Consider the following 23,291-nt stretch of genomic DNA (forward strand, 5'->3'; position numbering starts at 1 on the left):
ATTGAGAAGGCCCAACCTCCACCCAGGGCAACCTCTTCTTTCCGACCCAAAGGGTAATAGCTCGAAGTGTTGGCCACGTACATCCGCATTGCTGTCCCAAAATCTCTCTGGTCGAAACTCTAGAGGATTTTTCCATGTGTTTGGGTCTCTACGGATTGCCCATACATTCACAAAAGCCATTGTGTTTTTCGGGATCTCATAACCACTTATTTGGCATGGTTGGCTTGACATATGTGGCATTAGGAGAGGCTCGGGTGGATGCAATCTTATAGACTCCTTTACCACTGCTCGTAAGTAGGGCAAGTGAGGAATGTCGGCCTCTTGAACGAGGCGGGATGTTCCGACTATGTGATCAAGTTCTTCTTGCACTGTCTTCATCTTTTCGATGTTCGCAAGTAGCTCAGCAAGTGACCACTCAATTGTGATTGAAGATGTGTCCATCCTTGTTGCGAACATCTCCTAGTTTCACGAAAAGAACTATTGGTTAGATCGAGAAAACACAATAGATTCATGCATTAATAAGGACAAGATGCGTGTGTGGTGTAGTACTTGGGTGAAATCCCTTGTGAACCTAGGGTAGATGGCCACCAGTAGGGCCAAGATGGGGTTCCTCCTTACTTTAGGGATGACACACTCTCACACTCTCTCTCTCTCTCTCTCTCGGGTTCTTCCATACTTTAGGGATGGCGCGCTCTCTCTCTCTCTATATATATATAAGATGCCTTACTTTAGGGATGGCGATCTCTCTCTCTCTCTATATATATATATAAAAGATATATATATATTTATATCAAAACCAAAACTCAGAATTTGCTAATCAAAGAAAAACTAATCATCTCTCTCTCTTTCTCTCTATATATATAAAAGATATATATATATATATATCAAAACCAAAACTCAGAATTTGCTAATCAAAGAAAAACTAATCATCTCGAATCTTTACATCAAAACTGCCGTGATAGTTTCGTCGGTAATGTGAAGATCCGTATCTTTGGCCTTGAGGGCGGCGGTCAATAGCAAGTCCAGAAAGTCGTGTCTCCCTTGCAGTCTGATTTTACGCCGTCCGTCAATCACCTCTTGAAGTACGGTGCTTGCTTTACGCGCAACGGCTTTGCTTCGTCTCACATAGCCTTGCAGATCCATCCACGCCAAGGAAGGGATGTAGTCGCCCACGTTGAAGACGCCCAGCAGATGAATCACCTCCGGCATGAGCTTCCAGTAGGGGCCGGGTGAAGCAAAGAGGATGTCCGAGTAGCCGAAGAGGTGAGCAGGGACTGCCAAATGCTGCGGACGCGAAGAGAAGGTTTGGTCGTGCGTCTGCAGGATCTGCTTGGCCATGTCTGGTGTGGAAGCCACGATGAGAGGGACGGCGCCCAGCCTCAAGAACATGAGGGGGCCATGGGTCCTGCTGAGATTGAAGAGCGCGAGGTGAGGCTGCTTTCCTAACAAGTGCAGGTGACCAATGATGGGCAATCCTCGAGGTCCTGGTGGCAGCGATATAACCCACCAGCCATCAAGCCTTGCCGGTCCTGGGACATGAAACATCAAGGAAAGAGTGCAGACACTGCAGAGTGCAACTCGAACGGCTTCCTATTGAAATCCTAATGGATGCCTCGAGCAGGATGCTTTTAGAGTCGTGGCACTGGGCAGGGATGTCTTATCAATGGGCCCAGTAGTAAGTACTCCTGGCCAGATCTTCCAGCTGTCTGGACTCTGAATCCTAGTGCAACTTGCAAGTTGCGAAACTCTCTCTCGTCACATCACTTTAAAGTTTACAGCGACCTGCCCGTGGCCTTTACAGCGACCTGCCCGTGACCAGGTTTTCCTTCCTCAGGGTTAGGATTTCTTTGTAGACTCTGCAGTCATCAGGGTTAGCGTTTTTGTATAGAATCTGCAGTCGGTAGGGACAGGCTTACCCATGGCTTTTAAGGGTTGGGATTTCTCTCGTGATGTGATGGAGGGTAACCGGCTGGCGGTGAAGATCAACCTGGAGGATTAACTTGCTGGCGATAGCGTAGAATGGGGTTAAAATGGGAGGTTAACGGGTTAGCTGTGGGGTTCTAATCAGCGTGAGATGCCGAATAAAGGGGGAAGGATTCTCCTTAAAAGAAACGAGGGAACCCAGAATATACAGAGAATTGTGCGCACTCTCGTCATGATGCCACAGCTAGAAGCCGGCAATGTGATCAGACGATACCCCCATCGCTTTACTCCCATTTAAATTTCTGTTTGCATTCACTACTCCGAAGAATAAATAATGGCGGTTCCTCTCTTTTTGTTATGGCTATGCATTCTCTCTTATATCACAGTCTCCCCCTCCCTGCCCTCACCTTCCCCCTCCGCCCCATTTCTCTCTCTCTCTCTCTCTCTCTCTCTCTCTCTCTCTCTGCTGGAAGAAGCTCCTCGTGGCCATCATGCTGCATGCAAATTAGGGTTTTTGCTCAGCTGCAGATCCAAATTATTCCATCAATGCTCAAATTACGGTTTGCAGAGTTTTTCTTGTTCTTACAGTCTCTACAGGTTTGCAAGGTGCATCCATCTAGACGTTGGTGTATATGCTGCAAGCCCCTTGAGTGCTTCACCGTCAGCAAGCTATAGCCATATCGTCCTCCTTTTGAAAGTTGACATTCGTAACTCAAAATGGTAAGTGTATCGCTTAGCCCCCTTTAAGTCTTTGGATTTGCTTCAACACAAGCTTTTGCAATGTAGCTGTTGCTATTTGCGCTGGAAACGCACCCTGCTGTGAGATGCAACTTTGTTCGGAATACATCTCTCTTGTTGATGCTTGTTTTTCATCTCTGTGTCTACATGCAGGCCAATGATTTGAGTCCTGCATGCTGTTTCTATACAGATACAAGGAGCACACCCGCCTCCCCCACCAACTCTGTGCTGCAAGAAGGACGCACATTCCTGGGGGACTATGGCAGCGGCCACTACCGAGTCCTTATCGCAGGGGATGCCACCAAGGACCCTTCTCACACCTGCCTCGTCTGGGCTCTCAAAAATGTTGTCAGGCCTGGGGATTCTGTCACCGTGCTTGGCATCCTTAACCACATCAACACTCCAAGTAAGCTTTTCTTAGACATTTCATCCTATGTCTCCATCAGTTCCATCCCTTTTGATCTCAGTACATTGGGCATCCTCATCTCCACATTATAAAGCTTCCCGAGACTACTGTTTTGAGAAATCTTTTGATGATGGCTTTACCATCTTTGCAAACTTTTGCAAGGTGAACTCAATACATGAGAAAATACTCAAATAAATGAACTATCACGTGCTTTAAAAATGAGAACATAGATGTGACTAAATGCCCATCCCACCCAATTATTGTGTCGTGTGCATCGGTTAATCCTGATGCTCATCGACATGTTTATCCTTGCTAGCAGATATATGGGCAGATTTAGGGTCAGATTTGAACCTGATTTTACATCCCTACAGGCGTCGAGAAGTTCCCCGCACATGTGCCTATGGATTGGGCACCTTTGTGGCTTGCTTTGGACACCGAATACGACTTTTTGGACATTGTTTTGTGGGCTGAAAGGGGAAACCACCTTCAACATGACTTTCCCACTTCGAGCCTATAAAAGGAGACATTAGGCTTCAATAGTAGCTGCTGGTCATTCTAAAGAGTCAAAGAGCTAACACTTAGTGCGAATGTGCCCGAAATACTCTCTCCAAATGGGCTGGAGAGACACGCCCCCTTGCTCGTTGGGTCGGCAATCGTGGTTGTGCAAAAGTGGGAAACTATAAAAGTGACCCAAGATATACGTACTTTCGCACAATCACCAACTAGGGCCACTGTATAAGAAAGATAATCATGAGGTGACCACAAAGATAATCGTGAGGTGACCATAACCTTGGTTTTGCCCAAATTGTCAGAAAGGTTTCTCTCCTTGTAAAATATATCCAATGCATCCAAGTGTTTCTGTAAACCCTGAGCTGAATTTGAGATCAAGACAATTTGCCAGCCCATATAGCAGTATTATGGTCACTACTGTCTGGGCCAATGGTGAGCCTCTACGTCTCCAAGAGTTTCTGCAAACCCTTGGCTGAATTTGAGATCAAGACAATGCGCCAGCCCATATAGCAATATTATGGGCACTACTTTCTGGGCCAATGGTGAGCTGCTACCTCCGAAACTGTTCACAAGTATTGCTATCTCATCAATGTATGCACGAAAGAGTGTAGGTGTGAGAGTGGGCAGCCCGGCTTAGCCCCAATTGTGCTACATATATCTTCTCATAGTCCATCGGTGGGTGCATGTGCTTGGCCAAGTGCTGCCTCATATTGTGCCATCACACCCCATATCACATTATGTGAAAACTGGAGCTCTTGCAAGCATCTTATCAAACAGGATCGAGAGATGGTGTCGAAGGCTTTGCAGAAATCCACAAAGCAGCAATACACACGTCTTCCATGACCTTGCCCCCTATATGATAGCCGGTAAAGTAAAGTTATGGTCGAGCATGGAAAAGTTTCTCGTGAAGCCACGATGCTTTGCTTCCCATCCTCTCTACCATAGAGCTCATAATGTCCTTCAGTAGTGCTCCATAGATCTTGGCCATTGTATGGCCAATCATGATAGTCATGTAGTTACCTGGCTCTATGGGGTCTCCTACTTTGTGGATGGGCACATTGGTGTTGGTGGTCCAAGAGAGGGGAAGCTTTCACACAGTGCTCTGAAAAAAAAGATTTACAAGAATGCAGGCTAACACGTGGTGTTGTCCATGGGTTCCATGGGCAAATTGTTCCACACGTAGATCCTCATGATCTTTTGCTCTCCCATTATGCAGCTTTTGAAGAGCCCTAGTGATATTGAGAGAATGAAAGAGGTAAGATGTTGCAGGCCGAGGGATGCGTGACATTTGTGGTATAGACTGGTTTGGCACATCATACAACTGACGTGCATAGGCTTCCTAGGTCTGTGATAGGTGTAGGGGTTCCTTTTTCTGTACAAGAATGCACCAAGCTTCTGAGTTGTCCTTGCTCAAAAAGAGCTGGTGTAATTCTTGTTTTGGTCTAGTGAGAAATGTGTTATATAACTCCTATTCTCGTTTGGTGAGAAATGTGTGCTGCTCTTGATGAGTGAGTCTATGAAAAATGCATTGCATCTCATGTGCTGAAATCATCTCATATTCCCTCTCATGTAGGAGACAAAGCGTGGTGGTTTTGCACTTATCATCATACCACCCATTTTGGGGTTGGGAGCCCACTGGCAAACTTGTTGAGGAGCATATGGTATAGAGGAAGTTGGCATGGGCAGAGTCATGGATGATGAAGGAGAGTTGGGATGTAATGGTGGAGATAGGGAGGGATGAGTTGTGATGGGAGAGGTGGTCCTGATAGATGCGGTCAAGATCGTGATGGAAGTGGATGGGGGTGAAGGTGGTGGTAGGGATGTGGGTGTGGGCGGTAAGGTGGGGCATGAGATCATGAAAGAAAGGAATGCATGGTTAGCTAGTATGAGGGGAGGAGGGATGGTGAAGTCTAGAATGTGGTATGAGAGCAAGAGATTCCATGAGGTAATCCACTGTACATGTAATAATGTTTGAATGTGGTCATCTGGATACCTTGTTATGCCTTCTTGCCCTGTCCCTAAACACAAACATGAATCCTTCTTCTTGAAATTGATCATGGCACCCTTGGCTTCATCCCTTGGATGAACTTTATCCCTCAGAGTGCTCCGTAAAAGCTTTTGGGGCAGCCCCCACTAGCTATCAACTCTCTTGAAACCCTACCCTTGGGCTTACCTGACATCAACCAGCTTCTGAGGGTCTTGACACATACTGAGTTTCTCTCCTTGGACCTATGCACTTCGTCTAAGACACCAACAACACTTGGCACAACCAAGCGTGATGCTCTAATACTAATGTAACATACAGAAGCTCTGAGTAGTCTTCTTTCAGCCCTAAGCATTGCATAGGAACTCTTGATGCAAGAATAATCAGGAGAGAGAGAGAGAGAGAGAGAGAGAGCGAGATAGAGATGGCTGTGTATTCTTAGTGTATTCAGAGTACAGAAAGGTACATCATTATGTGGCCTTTGGCCTTCCCAAAAAGGAAATATAATGCCCAATCTATGACCTAACTCCTTGAGGAGTGAGATGCCTAACAATAAGCAACAAGGTGCCTTTATAGGCCTTTGGAAGAATAATCAATTGGCCGACCTACTGTGAGCCAGTTCCATGGACACTGATAAATCTTCATTCTACTGACTGGAAGTACAAGCCCTCCTTAGACTGGCTGATAGGGTTTTGGTCCACCCTTAGCCCTCCTCAAGCCTATGACAGAATATATTGCCCATATCTTGATGTTTATCTGCCGTAAATCAGGGATTAGCCTGGGATTAAGCATGTCCATGTGCATGCACATGACACTGGAACTTTTCCCATGTTGTCCATGCATTAAAGTCTCCTAACAAGTGGACTTCTTCTTGTTGGGAGGACTCTACAATATTTGCAACTAATGGTGCAACAAGCATGGCCTGGCTGATTGCATCCACATAAACCAGACCTCCTTATCCCATCTGACCACTATGAGAATCCACATAAAGTGGGCCTCCTCATCCCATCTGACCACTCTGAGCATTTGTCTCATATGAGGCTGAAAAAAGCATGCAACGATGCACCCCTTTAGAGGTGTGTCTGTCCTCTGAAGGCTGATTTCCATGTATAACCTGCCACCTTAGGTAGCCTTCTCTCAGGGCTTTGATGAGTTTCCATGTAAAAGATAATGTCTCTATCTATATGTCTCTGTGAATCCTCCTGTATCCAACCATAGAGTTCCGGTGTAATTCCATATATTGCCATCCTCAATGTATCTATGGTAGATCCTGTGCCGTCATGTGGGATGCTTATATCCGCAATGATGGCACTCTACCATCCCAGTAGACTGCCCACTTGCTTTCCTGGCCTCTATCACCTGGGCCATCTCCATTTTTTGATGCTGCACCTTAAAGGGTCTGAGATCGTTTCCTAGATAGATATTAGTGCCTCAGTTTTTAAGGAACTCACTTTGTGATGTATGGTTTGGGAATTTTAGTAGGAAGGGTTGTTCCTTTCTTATATCTTTCCCCACATGCCATGCATCTTGAATGGAGTACGTGTGACTCCCATTTTCTTGCATAGTGTTGTCAGGCATGGGGCCTTTTGTGAGGTCAACCACCCGCCCATTGAGTCTTTGCTCTTTCGGCATTTTTTCTCTTCCAATGTAGCTGTCATGATTATATCGTGAGAAGGCGTGAGCTTTTTCTGTTTCTTGGTTACCTCGACCCATTTGTCGTTCAGGTCCTTGGCAACCTCCACCCTAATGGATGCTGTTGCCTCAACCTCTACGCGGAGGTTTTGGTTCCCATTGTGATGACCTTCTTGGCCACTTCCAAATCAGCTTGGAACTTTGCATTTTCCTCCTTTCATTTCCAATGCTAAGGCTTGTCGTGCAGACAAACACCCTTCCTCTAGGCAATGGAAGGGTAGGTCGAGCCGAGGAAAGGTGGGTCGTGCAGGGGCGATCATTGTGTGGCAAAAGCGAGTGGGGGTCGGAGGGCGGCCAGCTATACGCGCAGTGGAAGGGTGGGTCGGACAGGGGCGTCTGCGATATGTGCATCATAAGAGTGGGTCGAGCAAGGGCAAATAGTGCGGCGGAAGGGTTGATGGGGCACGAAGAGTGTGTAGCTGCGAGGCTGGGTCAGGCAGGAAAGCCGGCTATACGCACAGCGAAAGGGTGGGCGGTGGGGCGAACAGTGCGCGATAGCGTACAGTACATGTGCGCCGGGGCAGTCGTGCGCCCCCCCTTCTGGTGGCTTGCCCAGCTTTACGTGTAGCTGAAGGGTGCGCAGAAGCAGCGGTGGAGTCATGGTAGCAGTATTCCCCTCCCCCTTTGCCTTTTAGAGGAAATGTGTTTCGCCTTGTAGAGATAAATTGTTACTAATAATAAACCATCATTCTGCACACTGTGAAGGGAGTTTTTTCTCATGTTCCTCACAGCCCTATAATACTTGCAGCATTTTGAAGTAGAGAATATGAATAAAGAAAAATAGTAAGATGCATTAAAGAAAAATAGTAAGATGCATTTGCACTTGTTCAGTTAACAATACACAGTATAACAGCTCTTTCTTGGTCCAAAATGTACTTCTCATGTAGGCTAGAGGAACTATTAAATGCATGGTGGAGCTTCTCCTATTTTCTCTCCTCGTATTTGGACTTCCTACCCTAGTTGCTATACAAGAAATTTTGCATTGTCTCACAGTCGCCTAATTAAAACCTTTTTTGAATCAAAGCCTGTGATTTCTAGATCCTTATGGTCTTTGGGCTTCGATCAAAGCCTTTGATTTCTCTCGGTCCTTGCACATTCATCAAGGAGGGTGGAGCAAGGGGGAGAGTTTTCTATCATGTGCTTCCCAAGTCATAGAAAGGACCTTTTCAGATGGGTAAATGTTTCCTCCTCTGAATCATAATCTTGATCTATTCTCCTATCATGTGCATGATTCCTACGATTAGGGTACCATCATGTGCATGATTCCTACGATTAGGGTACCATCAGTGCACTCAAGGGAAAGTGACCCCTCTTTTCTAATCTAGTTTTAAGTGTTGCTATGTGCAGTGGGATATAAGTCACCAGCGAAGCTGTTAGATTTTGTCGGCACAAATAAAAGAGTTCTGGACGCGGAGATAAATAAGAAGCTGGTTGATTTCGAGGAGAAATTTCGACCACTAGCGAAGTTCTGTGATAGTCAGGGGGTAAGTCAATTTTCTCTCTCACTCCTGTTGCTCTACTGCGCAGGGGCTTATTTCTGAAGGGTAACCCTTCATTTTTTTATGAATAGTCAGGGGGTAAGTCAACTTTCTGTCTCACTCCTGTTGCTCTACTGCGGTTTGATTGCAGGGCTTATTTCTGAAGGGTAGCCCTTCATTTTTTTTAATGAATAGTAAATCCACCATGTTAAGAAGGCTAAAAATCTTGCTTACCTTTCTATTGCAAAGTTGCAAGGGAAGTGTCCTTCTACATTCTACTACATTGGAGTGTCTTTCAGCATTCTACTACATTGGCGTTTTACTGTCGTGAACATAATGTTTAATAATAATTCACGTCTCCTCCACATTGTTTGGATTCCATTTTAGAATTACCATAACACATACATTTCACATATTATCAAATTTGGTAGACATTCAATATAAAAATAGGAGACCCAACAATTATTTTAAGTTGATGAAGTAAAAAGTTTAGTAAGTCAACTTATAATAACTTTCAACAAAAATGTATTCCCATTATGACCAAGAGATTTTGAAGTACAAATGAGCAAAATGTTAACTCTCACCATGATGACCAAGAGATTTTGAAGTACAAATGAGCAAAATGTTAACTCTCACAACCTTTCTTTGGGGCCTTCCCACCTTCATTGCTTTTTCCATGAATCCAATCCACATCTTATGGCCTTTTCTCCATCGAAAGAGATATAAACATAAGCTTTTCTAGTGCTTAAATTGAGTGAAGCTCTTGCTTCACTTTTGATCCTATTTTGCTTAAAAAAGCCTCAACTAATTTTGCTAGCAATACAAGTATAATCTGAAACAACTTGAAAAATTCAAGAAACATTCGCCTCCATTCCATCTCACACCGCCACATTGTATCTATGTATCAAACAAGCCCTTGGTTGTATAAGACTCCATTAAGCAAGCATACATCCACGTATCAAACAAGCATGTGCCGTTGGCTATTCCAATTAGTGTGAGGAGTGCAAATATAATTTTCACTAAGCGGACCATCACCTAACCTGGTGTGACAACCATCTCACTCCATGCATTTGTTGTTATGTGTAAGGCATTGTAAATGTCAAGAAGTTCTTCTCAATGAAGAGTGGAAACTCCTAACCATTCCTTGACATGATTGCAAATTTGTCGACATGTGTACATACTCAACAAACTTTTCACATGCATCCTTCGTTATAAGATTTTGTCTATGTGCAATGCAATGTACACCAACAAGATGGGAACCACATGGCGCAATTGCCAAATCTTCATACACCCAATTATAGAATTGTGAGGCAAAGCCAACAAGTTTTTGTTCATCAAGATGCATATCTGGAAAGAGTTGCTTTACTCCTTCAAACATAGATTTAGCCTTGTCATCCCTTATTCACACTAAGTGCACCAATCGGGTTTAACATGCACCAAAACCCCCATTGCAAACATAAGTGACGTTAAATATCAAATGTTTCTCTTATTGCCTGTTGGTTCTTTCACCCACCACCATGATTGAGAAGAAAAGACTGTCACAAATCTCGTCTCAGTATTTTCCAATAAAACTAATACATTGCCTCAAGGAATTCCTTACGAGTTGTGGGATTAGTATAGGTTGAGTATCCTATTGAAAAAGGCATATGAGGTGTCTACATATATGTGAAAGCGGCATGCATTTTCATACAACTCTATTGACAACATGCCATAGGATGTGCATACGAAGAATGTGACTTTTCTCGGCATCAATCATCAAATCTATATGTTTCTCTATGACCTTAGAAGGCATTTTAGCCTTTAATTTTACTCTTTGTATAGCGCTCTTATGAGCCTTTGAGTTACTATGCACCTCCAAAGCTTTTTTCTAGATGGTTGTGCTACCATCCAATGCAAAGGGATTGTTTGCCTTTGCTTCCGCAAAAATTGTGCATTTAATGCACGTATTTCCATTGGTATCAAAGTGAGGATATGCCCATGAATACATTCTTCTTCATGAAGGTAGGAAAGAACGTTTATAGCTATCTTTTTCTTTGCATTGTCTTCACCCTCAATTACAAGAGAAGAAGCTACATATTCAAGTCAACACTCAAATTCGATCATATTTTCCTTCCCCTTTTAGATGTTCCAAATGCCATGTTCAATGATAGTTGTCTTTTATCCTTTTGGGTATTTAGTCGTTCTTGAACCATAAGTCACACCCTATATATATATATATATATATATATATATATAAGATACAAATGTTTTAAAGATAATTATAATGTCTTGAGCGATTGTTATTGGAAAATTTATTTTTTTATTATAATGATACAAAAGCAAGATAGAGAGCATGGTGATAGACAATAGACATGTACGTGAAACTTGGAAGCTGAAAGCTTTTAACACTTGGCCTTGCCTAGTGGAAGCTGGTCGCTAGTGCTGTGTGTGTAAATGGTCCATTCCACAGGCTCACAATTAACATTGACTGTCATTATTCTGAATACAACAGGTAAACTTTGTCATCACTATAACAGCAGGGGGCCCCATGAAAACAGTTCTAGTGAAAGAGGCCTCAAAGATAAAAGTCACGCATGTTATTCTTGATAGGTAAACCCCCAAAAGTGTTACTCTACTACTGTGACATGGTTGTGTGAGATCTTAGTGTTTTGGAATGAGCTGTTGCTCTACCACGATTAATAGGATACGTCCGGGACTTTGTGTGAACCAGGAATTTGAGAAAAGATAGAAGGTATTACAAAGAGCATCTTGATTGCAGCGTCGTTGCATTCTCTGAGAAAAATGAGGTGGAACACGTCCGAGGCGGCAGTCGCCTGTATATTCATGACAGCCCAAGATGGCCACCTGAAAGGCTGATCAAAGCTGCATCAATAACTATGCCAAGCACCCCCCACTCAGTTGCAGCTTCCTTCACATGTGGTAGCGATAGTATTCCATGTTCTGGAGGTTTGATTGCAATGGATCAAGCTCATATCTAAAGCTTCCCGCACAATTTATTAATGGTTATGCAAGTGCTAGCTTTTCATAACACAACATGCTCTCTACTGCTGCAGGAGAAACCAGGGCTTCAACTCAATTTCTCATGTCGAGGAGGGAAGATTTCGTAACCTCTTTTAAGTCTCTCTCCTACGTGCACCTGAATAATGGTAAGCACTTAAACCTCCGTACCATAACATGAGCTTTGTTGATAAGCATTTGTGTTCAACTTTTTGCCTCTTTGCACCTGCGATTCCTTATTATATGCTAGTGACGAGGGTTTACTTTGTTCTCATTAAGTACAAGTATATGCAGGCACATTTGATCTCTTTCTGCCATTTTTGAACTTCTGTGCAGATAGAAGGATTGAAGGGGCGGTGCCTGACTCTTTACCAGAGACTGAATCAATTCAATCCCTATCTTCTTCTCCAACCTCGCTTTCAAGAGAGAACTCGCATATTGACCTGCTCGTGCTCAACTCGCCCGATGGTATTTTGCCGGTATATGTTCATGTCAGTGGAAATGGAAGTTCACCTGCACGTGCTGGCTCCTTATTGGATCAAGGTGAATCAGAATTAGAAACTATATATTCATCAACTACATTATTATCATCTCCCACGGGAGATGCAGGTCATGAAAATTTCCTGAATACGAATGTTTCTTCGTATTCCGCCCTTCCAGTTTCTTGTTTTTCTGATCAAATACCTTCAGAGTACTCTTCGCAGAAAGAAGGTGCTATCACCGTGCATCCGAGAAGACAATTGTGTATGCTTAATGAATGGATTAAGTGTCATCAGTATCGGATTAATTTCGATTCTAATGAGGAGTGGGCGGAGAGCAGGTCTACAGACTCGTATCAATCAGCACCTCTGGAAGGTGAGGAAGCTGAGTTATCTGTAAATGTGGGAACGTTTGCATCACAGAAAATTGCCGTTGGTTCTGTGATTGAGAGTGCTGACGACCAACCTGAGAGTCATACTTTGATTCTCGTATCTCATAAGTCGAACAACCCAGTAGAGGGAATAGTTAGCTTTCTGGGAAAAAACTTGGTGCAGCGTCCACCCCTATGTTCAGTCTGCAAGCTTAAAACACCGGAACTTGGAAAGTCTCCAAAAATATACAATTGGGAGGAGCTTAAAGCTGCGACTAATGACTTCTCAGCTGAGAATCTAATAGTTGAAAGTGGATTGAGTTTTGTGTACAAAGGTACTCTACAGGAAGGACAGTTTGTCACCATAAAGATGCTGAAATCTTCGAATCTTCGAGATGATGATGTCCAATTTACTGCAGAAGTTGAGGCTTGGAGCAGTGCGCAACATAGGAATCTTGTCAGGCTGCTAGGTTACTGTGTCGAAAACAATGAGCGCGTTCTTGTATACGAGTATGTGTGCAATGGATCCCTGGATCGGCACCTCTCAGGTAGCCTCATATTCAATTTATTTATATTCATCAGCAGCACAATAATGATTTTTTTTTTTCCAATGAGGTCTTATTCTTTTCCTAGTAGCACATGGCACACCCAACTACCCAAACACCATACTAACCATATACTTACTCAAACACTATACTAACCATATACTTACTCAAGTAACACAAGGGAGTATCACTCTTTCAAATATTGGCCACTTTGTAGGTAGTAGACAAGCCACGGGATGAACCCCACAAATTGAATCGCTCGATCGATTGGAGTGAGCACCTTGCATAGCTTTGGTAGAACTAGACGCCGCAACTTGAATCGTGATTTTTGATGTCCATAGCAACTATGGTAGAGAGCAGATAACATGGCCACATGAGAAAAGATTTCTCTAACTAACAAGGACCCTTCTCTTTCCAAATCATGGAAAGGGGAAACTGATTTAGAGCATGAACTTGAAGGGCAAGGATTGCACACAACTGTCACCCGAGATCGCCGAAGAAGAAGGTGGAAGAAAGCGCCATGATGATTGAACAATGATGGCCTAAAAGCCTATGTACCCACTTGCACATGAATACACCCAGTTAGTATAAGATATCCCCAAGAGGATTTGAACCCAGGACCTCCCATAAAAAGTCCAAAGTCTTATCCACCAGGCTACCACCTTGAGACGTGCAATAATGATTTTGAATTCGAAGGCCCCTTGGAGACTTAAGGTCACCGTCCAGGGGGCATGCTGGCCGTTCCATCTTGACTGCCCGGATCCCCCACAGTCCGTTCGACGTGGGTAGCGGTTTGTATGTACAGAACCTTTTTTGTAACTCTACAAACATCTGTCCCCCCTTGTGCACTGCTCCCAGGTAGCAAAATGAGATGGCCATTGAAAGTGACACGTGAGTGAATGTTGGGCAAGCATAGTGAGAATAATAATATAGAGATGACATAGTTGCATGAATAATGGTGCCATTTTTCGCAACATGCAGGCCATAATGGTGTTGTGCTGGAGTGGCCATCACGATACAAGATTGCCATAGGAGCTGCAAGAGGTCTGCGATATCTTCACGAAGAATGTCGTGTTGGCTGCATTGTGCACCATGACGTGAGGCCTAACAATATACTGTTGACACATGATTTCAGAGCAATGGTATAACTCATTACTTGTTCCTCATCATGAATATGCTTCTGTTGTTGACTGCCATATTCTGAGTACATCTACAAGAACATGATCGTATGGGTTAATACTGACACAATTATAGAAGACGTTCTAACGTTAACTGACGAAATATGTCATATTCTGTTTAATGGTCATTAAAGGTTGGAGATTTTGGTCTTGCAAAACTGGTATCGAATGTGGACTCGGTGATTGAGACCCAAGCAATCGGCTCGCTAGGGTGAGAGGATGAATCATTTATTATATTGTGTAGGTATTGGGGTTCCGGGCAAGGGCCCACTAACAGAACTTTCGCAGAGCTGTGTCACAATGGGATTTGAGGAGGTTAAAGAAAGAGAGAAAAGTGGATATAAATTTTTCCCCCAGGTATTGCAAAGGGGCCAAAAATCCATGTGGTTATAATTAGCTTCCACTTAGACTGTTTCATGATGGTGGTTGTAGATTCGTGGCACCAGAATATGCCGAGTGTGGCCAGGTGACATCCAAAACAGATGTGTACCTATTCGGTGTTATACTGCTGGAGCTAATCAGTGGGCGTAAAGCCATCGACTTGCAACGACCACAAGGAGAGTTTTCTTTGATAGAATGGGCAAGTGAATCTCATCTGTTTGTTTTTGTTGTATGTCACCACATCGACATGCTTATAACCATCATATACTGACATTCTAGGTGCTGAAGTGTTCTGTTGGGATGACAGGCCAGATCAAAACTACATCATCATCGGGTTCATGAGCTTGTAGATCAGAAGCTTGTAGACTCCTTGGATATGTGTGAGCTAAGCAGAATGGTCAAAGCAGCTTCGCTTTGCATACAGGACCCATTGAATCGACCTGGCATGAGTGAGGTGAGTTTGTTATGGCCATGGCCACACCTTGAAAGTTTTCTCCATTTACTTTTGTTTTGTTTCTGTTTTTCATTCGGCCCTTGACATGAGAGGCAAAGGCACAAATGACTAAGCCGCCGTTATCAGAGCTCAATTATAGGAAAAGCTTGTCAAGTGCAACCGGTTTCAGAACACTTAACTATTAACGTCATTAAACACAATCAGGGGGTATTTGATTGTCAAAGGGAGTATTTGTAGTACAAGCTTGTTAGTTGAAGATCCGTAAGTTCTTACTATCTCTTCACTTGATAGTGAAATCAAACAATACTTTGTTGTTGCTGTTGAAGATCCGTAAGTTCTTACTATCTCTTCACTTGATAGTGAAATCAAACTCCAATAGGATCAAAAGCCAGCCAACTGGTGAATGATCCAAACTTTGCAAAAATGTTCCAAGAGTCTTGGATAGTGCTTCAAGAGTCTTCTATATTAGTGTGAACAACCCTGTGCACAAGTCCTCCAAATGACTTTAAGAAGTATAGCTTTCGGAAGACTTGGACTAGAATCGTTAACGTTATTAGAGCACAAATTCATCACTTAAACTTGACATGTACGAATGAAGGAGAGAGACAGAGAGAGAGAGAGAGACGGGCGAGATTTGGGTTTTAAAAAAACCTTTGGATGATCCCCAACCATGAAGGTGTATTTGCTTGTGTTGCTGAATGTGTATGGGGCTGTCTGTCTGTTGGCTTTAATTCAGCACCAAACCCCTGACGTAGGACTCGTGCACCCAAGAAAAATATGGCTGTCCTGGCCGCCTTCCTATGGTACTTGCTGGGCAGCACATGTGCTTGCGTTAATCCTCCTGGAGGCCTTCTACAAGCTGCGTTTCACTCCACGGTAGGTTACCTTCCTTCAACAGCGCTTCTCCTTGCGTTTCTTGCCTTGTGGGCTGCTTAGGGTATGTGCATAAGCAAGGGATTCTTGCAAAGGTCTGAGATATTGCACACAACACTCTTATACAGGAGATATGGGGCTGAATATACTGGCCGACTTGCGCATACACGATGCATTTCCCACACGTGTGCCTACTAGCACGGCGTGACCACAGCCCATGGCCCCGTGTGCCCTATGGTAGATGCATGTTCATCCAGCTACTACTAGCCTAATAAGTGCCCAAAATATCCATACATCATTCAGGAGGGCAACATCGGTGTGTGAGACAAGCACGATGGACAAGTGTAGGTAGCGGCTCACATGACCCTCACATTCTTGTGGTGGCACACTAGCTGACACAGGCAAGGGCTCACAAAGGGCCATAACGGCTTGCACTTTTCTATACAATTATGTCCACGACATCCCAACTGCGGGATGCACGTGACACGAATAGGCCAGAGAGCTACCATAGGTTCTCAGGCAACTTTGTCCTTCTCTAAAAACAATGCCAATTCTACTTACACAGTTCATGAATAGCCATCAGCCTTCATATTTCCCAAATTCATTCATAGGTCTTGGACAGCTAGTGGGCATCTTTAAATGTCCCCAAACAAGCTCGCACAAAAGCTTCATATATAAGAGTTTCAAACAGAACCTGGAAATGAGGCGCACAGACTAGGATTTCCGTACAACAACAAATTCGGGCTCATATTGGAAATTTTGTGTAGGAGCAGATGAGATTAGGGTTTCTATACATCAGCTGCAAATTAGGGTTTTAGAATTGTAGTTGTAAATTAGGGCTTTTGTATAGTAGCACCTCAGATGGGTTTATGAACATCAGTGGAGCAGCTTGAAAGAGGGCTGGAAATGCCAAAACTATGAAGTCCCAAGCTTGCCTAAGCCCAAAAAAAAAAAAAAAAACATGGACCTCATGGCTAGTAGGCGGCTGCCCTTGTGTTTCAAAAGTGAATAACAACTGTTCACACTAGTATTTAATTGGAGTACCCAAACAGGGTCTCATTTGTCTACACCCTCATTTAAGTGTCCTGCAACTGGCCCCTTGCACAGTGGTTATACAACCTTAACAATAAGGAAATGTGCCTACTTAGCACCTCCCTAAACCCATGCATAAATGGTGGGCACTTTCTTGATCAGATTGGGTGGCTGGTCACCATTTGGACCTTGGTTTTAGCATGTGGTCAGACCTTCATTTAATGAGATGGGAATCTGTGATTCTGTTGTACGCATCAGCACATAAAAACCGGCTTATAAAACAAAAGGGTCCAAGGAGATACACTTACCACCTACAGAACACATACGAAAAGCGTCCAAGGCATGAGGACCCTTATATATACATGCATTAGATATTGAATCATCCTATCTGATTCCTACCAAGTGGTTGAGGCTGCCACAGGTGTGAACCGTCTGCATTTATGCCTCTGGAGGCCAACAGCAGCAGGACTGGCCGACCGGGCGTGAGGACCCTTGTATATACATGCATTGGATATTGAGTCATCCTATCTGATTCCTACCTAGTGGTCTGAGGGGCTGATCAAAGGTGATCACTGATGTATCACATTTTCTTGTACATAAATATACAATAGTTCAGTTAGTTGTGTGTTGTGCATGTGTCTCTCTATATTCGTTGTTTTATCTATTCTGTTATTTACTTGCAAATTAAACACGTCTACCTCCTCTTAATTAACAAAACCTTGTCCTCATCTACTAATAACAGCACTTCACAGGGCAAGGGTTGCTTAGAAGATACAGAGCAATGCCTGAAGAATTTTGAGCTGTCTTGTGTCTTCATCTTTTGACCAGCATTAACTAATATGAAAAAATGTAGACGCATTTAACAAATTTCCTTTCTGGCTGTGAGATTATTATTAGGTTCTTCGAATTTTGGAGGGTGATTTTAATGTTCTGTCATTTGAGACTCTGCAAGAAAATTAGCTCTATCAAACCTACTTACAAGAGTCACGGCCAAGAAAACGAGGAGTTCCATCAGCCTGTGGACAGACTGCAAATGCTTCACAGCATGAGCAAAAGAGTTACAACAGGTGCTATATCCTTATCTATATGACGATAATCTTCCTACCAAAACCACTAATTGTAGGCTATTCATGTATAAGTAGGGCTTTGAGTTGCATTCTGATTTATTTATTTCTTTGCCTAATGCTCTGAGATCACACTTACTTTTGATATCTTGTGCATGTGTGTGTTTCCAGTAGTCCCGTGGTGTTTACGCCGTAATCGGGTCAGAGACACTAGATACTTGTCCCGCCTCAAAGCACCTTGCATTTGATATTGGTGGACTGAGTGGCAGAGAAACATGGCTACAGCCATGGTTCACAACCACTGGGAAAAATTATGCTCACTTGCTGCAGTATGATACCAGATCTCTCCTGCATTCTTGGAAGTAGTTAGCTCTTAGGTGAATCATGCAGGGCTTTTGATCAGTCGGTACACCTCACCTTCAAGCTGGTGTGTATTCACTGAACACCCCTTTTGACTCCTACATATATAGCCTTCCCTAGCTAGATGTGTAAACAAGAAGTTGCATAGAATCCCGGCTCATATGTTTTGAAACTTTATTAAACATTTCCGAAATGTTTGTGTGTATTTGCTTCAATTTTTTTTTATTTTAACCTTCGTTGATGTTTCCAGCACAACTTTTTTCATGCAGTTGCCGAAAGAGGCATTTACTACTCTGTTCAGTACTTGAAATATGTAATAAGAAACGTTTCTGAAACGTAAGGACGCTACAAAATGCTTCTAAAACATGCTTTGTACGCGCGGTCTCAGAAAAACCACCTGCCAACATGACTAAAAGCGAAGGACGGTTATCAGAAAGCACAACTGTCTTGTCTTCTAATGGAAGAACTTCTTTGGTGGTGCGAAATTCAGGTGTTATTTTAGAGACACAAGGTATTAAAACAAGAGAGTGACCCTGAAGATCAACCTGTGTATGTGCTCTTAAATTCACATTTCCGGATTCCAATGCGAAGTTCCAGAGATTTTTTCAAAAGCAGCTCGTCATTCTTTGGTTTTTTTCGCCTGGGTTCTTATCCTTAGAGTAAGGCCATTTTGGATACATTTCGGCCGGAGTATTTTGTAGGATTAGGGGTGAGATCAAGTTAAAAAAATGCCCCCTACTGGAGGTCTCACCCCTACATTTGTCAAAAAGACAAATAGGGGCAGCTGAGATGTATCCTTAGGCATAGTGAGAATGATGGACGATTATATCATCCGACCTCCTTTGTGTGACATTGAAAGCATTCACTGTATAGTAATTGATATAGGAAAACTTTCTTATACATCAATCAAATATTGTTATAAAGTAATCAATAATCAACAATTACTATAATCTATATAGTAAAATATTGCTATATAACAAATCAATATGTAAAAAATCACTACACAATAATGGTTATATAAAAATCACTATACAATAATGGTTATATAAAAATAATAATCTAAAAAGAAGTCCTATCGAAAGACAACAATATAAATCTGCCTAATGAAGAGACTCTTTTGATTCTGCCTTGGAACGCATTGTTTGCACCTTCTGAGTGAAAAAAATGATAACCTGACCATCCTACCACTGAAGGCTTCTAAGAATCTCTTGACTTGCCAGGTTATAATCTAACATCTCACATAAACAAATCATCACTAGAGCCTCACTATAAACAAAAAGTCCTAAGGTAACCCTAGGCTCAAAAATCACAAGGGTGGCTACCTAAACGTCTTCTTCTCAGAGTTCGAAATTGTCCCGCTAATGACACTTGATTTGGGTGCTCAAAGCTACCAAGTCTTTATGGTTTTGTGAAATGCCTTCCACTATACGCAAAGCACCATTGAATAAACTTTTGATTCTCTTCGGCTTTGGAACTCTCAAAGTACTTTACTCTAGGAGACTCAGGCCATCGACCTAACCAAATTGTTGGTGGTACTACTTTGGATGTTTCTAACATTGCATCATCGATTTCTTTCTTCCTAGAATTACTATAATTCTTTGAAAATAAAGAAAAATAATACTTTTTGAAAATATTTAAAAAGAATATATGCATGACATCATACACTAGATCAAGTGACAAATCAAAACCATAGAGATCATATAGCGTCCATAGGATAAACTCACCAGACAACCCTGCTACGAGGGTTTAGTAGCGAAAATAGTAGCGTTTTTATAACTAGAAGGGTACGGAGATGTCCGGCCCATTTCGCTGCTAAAAAAGCTGTTGTTTTCGCTGCAATGGGTTCACTGCTCAGTAATGAAAATAGCAGCGATATTGCACTGTGCAGTAGCGAAATATCGCTGCTATTTGCGCTGCTGACCAGTGAATGTACTGCATAGTAAAAAAAAGCTGGGACAGACTGCCCAGGAGTCTGCACAGGACTCCCTAGTCTGCCTGAGCTCTTCTTTTCTACTATAAACACAATAAAACTAACACAACTTCATGTCCTATTCATCGTTATATGGACAAGTATAATATAAAACTTGACAAATAATAATTAAAAAAAACAATTGCAATTCGTGGTTTTTGTTGGGGTAAAGGCATTATGCCCACCCTTATAGTGTGTACAAGCCCATAAGTTATAGTACATAGTACACTTAGTACTTTTAATGTACTAAGTGCACTATGTGTACTAGTGCAATATACATGTGTGATAGAGGAGTCACACACTCATTCCAATGAGTTGACTTATCCCCACATATCTCTCTCTCTCTCTCTCTCTCTCTCTCTCTCTCTCTCTCTCTCTCTCTCTCTCTCTCCCTTCTTCTCTGTGTATGTCTCCCACATGAAACCCTAACTCTTAATTCTCCCATCAACTGGTATCAGAGTCCTGGTTTTAGGGTTTTGTTCTCAAGGGTGCAAAGCTGGAAATTGACTGTAGAAGCCCGACCAGCAAGCCATCTAACGCCTCCTGCAGTCCCTACGTCAGCAAGCACACTACGCAGTGCCCATCAGCCACTTGGGCGGATACGTGCATGCAGGTAGGCGGATATGAGCACGAGGAGCTGTTGGATGAGATCTACAGCCGCTAGAAGAGAAAGCGAGAAGTGCGCCAGCCTGGCTCGTATGCGTGCGAAGCTCTTCTCGTGGGCGACAGGACCTCAGACGGAAGGGTAACGGGTGGCTGGCGGAGCTTCGCTCGAACTGCTGGTGAAAAGCGGAGGCCTTTAGGTGGACATCGTGGGGAAGCGTGTAGCGCTGGCCACTAGGAGGAGGCGGCAACAAACACGGCCTGGTGGCGCACCAGGAAGGGGGCAAACCTTCAACAAGATCGCCGTCGTCGCTATCGTGGCCGTCTCGCCACACTCCACGCCTTGTTGTCGAGTATGCCTAGAAGCCCTGGTTGCCTCGCTTCTTCAGCCCGTTGCTTTTCGTGCGCCTACCTCGCATGAGCAGCATCTTGGTCGCCTTCAGCAATACAGCCGCCCTCTCAAGACCTACACAGAACAGCAGCAGCATCATCAACCCCTTTTCCTGCAACCAAAAAAAAATCAGAAATTACGAGGTATTTGCTTCAATTTTTTTTTGGGATTTGCAATTGAGCAGGTACAATCATCAATTGAGCAGGTACAGGTGCCGAATTGCTCAAATTTTGAGCAAAATTGGCAAAATTGGGTGACATTGGTCACATTCAGGATCAATTTGCAGGAAATTGGATGTCAAAATTTGGGGCTTTTGATGTAATTGTGCAATTGGGCATTCATACATGCTGTATGATGTGAGCAATCTCACATTCGGGCCTAAATTGCAAGAAATTGCAGTGCAGATCAAAGGGCTTTTGTGCCAATTGGGTTGATTTGCATGCAGGCACTCGCATTTGATACTTTGGGCAATGTGTTGATGCCTGTCAAGCATTCAATGTGCCTGTAAATCAAGGGGCTTTTATGTATTGAATGTATATGTGGCCAGGGGGAAGCATTGTCAAGACTCTGGATGCCTTCATGTGCGTTAATGTACCATGTATGATCAAAAATTGATCTTGAATCAAGGGGCTTTTCAAGATTTTATGCTTGTTGAGCTTGGCAAAGCAGCAGGCAAGACTTTTATGCCTTGAGTCCTCAGAAATCCACTTGCAGTCAAGGGGCTTTTGCCCAATTTCTGTTCGGGACTGTTGTATGCAGTGGTGGGGACTGTAAAAGTCTGATTTTCACTCATTTGTATGCATTTATTGCTGCTGTACTTGTTGGTACAAATTTGGTACAACTTTGTACAAGTTTTGACATGGCTGTACATTGATTTGAGTGAGAAAAAGGCTCATTTTCAGTTGCTGTACTTGTCGGTACAGATTTGGTACATCATTGGTGAGCACTTGGTACTGTTGTATAGTACTTTGGAAGGGGAACAGAGCACATCTAAGGTGCTGTCCTAAATTTGCAGCAACCAGATTTTGGTGATTTTATCACATACAGTGGGAGTAGAGTTGCATTTGTGCTTCCGCAGTGGGAGATAAACTTTGGGAGAACAACTGTGAGCACTTAGTGTGCTTTGCTGCAGTGTTTGCACATCTTGTAGGGAGTCAGGCATTGACTGTGAGACAGGTTGCATATTGCTATGGCAAGCTCTTCATTGCTTCACATCAAGAAGCTTGAAGGCTCACATAACTATGACATTTGGCAAACCCAGTGCTATAATGTGTTGCTCCAGAAGAAGCAGCACAAGCCCATCAAAGAAAGGGGTATACAGCCCGCTTCTCTTACTGCTGAAGAATGGGAAGATATGGATGAGCTGGTGTCAGACTCTTTACTTTTCAGCATTCGTGAAGAGAAAGCTTGGGGAATGTGGCAAAGATTGCAGGACTTGTATGCCCAGCAAAGTGCCTCAAGCAAAGTAAATTGGTTGAAGAAACTCATAGGTCTTCAAATGAAGGAAGGGGCGTCTATGGCAGCCCATCTAAATGACTTTAATGGTGTTGTCAGCCAGGTTATCAATCAAAAGTTGGCAATGGACGATGAGTTCAAAGCCACCTTTCTCTTATGCACTTTACCAGAGAGTTGGGATACATTCAGGACAGCCACTAGTAATTCGAATGCTATGCTGTCATATGCAGATGTGGAGGGTGCTCTTCTTCAAGAAGAGATGAACAGGAAGAACAATTCTGTTGGAAAGTCCAATGCAATGAATGCACGTGGGAGATCCCAGCAAAGGGGTAAAAGCCAAGAACGGGGAAGGAGCAAGTCCCGCTCCAAAAAGGACTTGGAATGCCATTATTGTGGCAAGAAGGGACA

At 43.2% G+C, this 23,291-nt stretch overlaps 2 protein-coding genes across 4 annotated transcripts; one reads left to right on the forward strand and one right to left on the reverse strand.

Moving 5' to 3' along the window:
• Positions 1-939: 939 nt before the first annotated feature.
• Positions 940-1,920, reverse strand: LOC147628246 (cytochrome P450 CYP736A12-like). The gene is made up of 2 exons (XM_086814089.1): positions 1,917-1,920; positions 940-1,529 (listed from the first exon to the last, which is right to left on the reverse strand). The coding sequence occupies exons 1-2, from the start codon at positions 1,918-1,920 to the stop codon at positions 940-942; spliced, it is 594 nt and encodes a 197-aa protein (XP_086670215.1).
• Positions 1,549-19,197, forward strand: LOC147628247 (uncharacterized). Of its 3 annotated transcripts, XM_086813308.1 has the most exons (14): positions 1,854-2,643; positions 2,815-3,067; positions 8,601-8,737; positions 11,223-11,320; positions 11,442-11,677; positions 11,785-11,877; positions 12,065-13,126; positions 14,105-14,265; positions 14,436-14,512; positions 14,734-14,881; positions 14,990-15,136; positions 17,939-18,108; positions 18,277-18,532; positions 18,716-19,197. In XM_086813308.1, the coding sequence occupies exons 1-12, from the start codon at positions 2,641-2,643 to the stop codon at positions 17,999-18,001; spliced, it is 2,478 nt and encodes an 825-aa protein (XP_086669434.1). In that variant the 5' UTR covers positions 1,854-2,640; the 3' UTR covers positions 18,002-18,108; positions 18,277-18,532; positions 18,716-19,197. The 3 variants fall into 3 exon arrangements, with proteins under 3 accessions (XP_086669435.1, XP_086669434.1, XP_086669433.1); XM_086813309.1 differs by lacking the exon at positions 18,716-19,197 and having other exon boundaries at positions 1,549-2,643; positions 18,280-18,709; XM_086813307.1 differs by lacking the exon at positions 18,716-19,197 and having other exon boundaries at positions 18,277-18,709.
• The last annotated feature ends 4,094 nt before the right edge of the window (positions 19,198-23,291 follow it).

This window comes from Cibotium barometz, chromosome 19, assembly GCF_041138505.1.
Source record: "Cibotium barometz isolate CiBa-2024 chromosome 19, ASM4113850v1, whole genome shotgun sequence".
NCBI classification, from domain to species: Eukaryota; Viridiplantae; Streptophyta; class Polypodiopsida; order Cyatheales; family Cibotiaceae; genus Cibotium; species Cibotium barometz.

Bases quoted from the DNA above. Each gene is read 5' to 3' on its own strand.
- LOC147628247 (XM_086813309.1), top strand. The intron at 3,068-8,600 runs GTAAGCTTTTCT...TGCTATGTGCAG, and splicing joins TAACCACATCAACACTCCAA to TGGGATATAAGTCACCAGCG. The intron at 14,513-14,733 runs GTGAGAGGATGA...TGGTGGTTGTAG, and splicing joins CAAGCAATCGGCTCGCTAGG to ATTCGTGGCACCAGAATATG.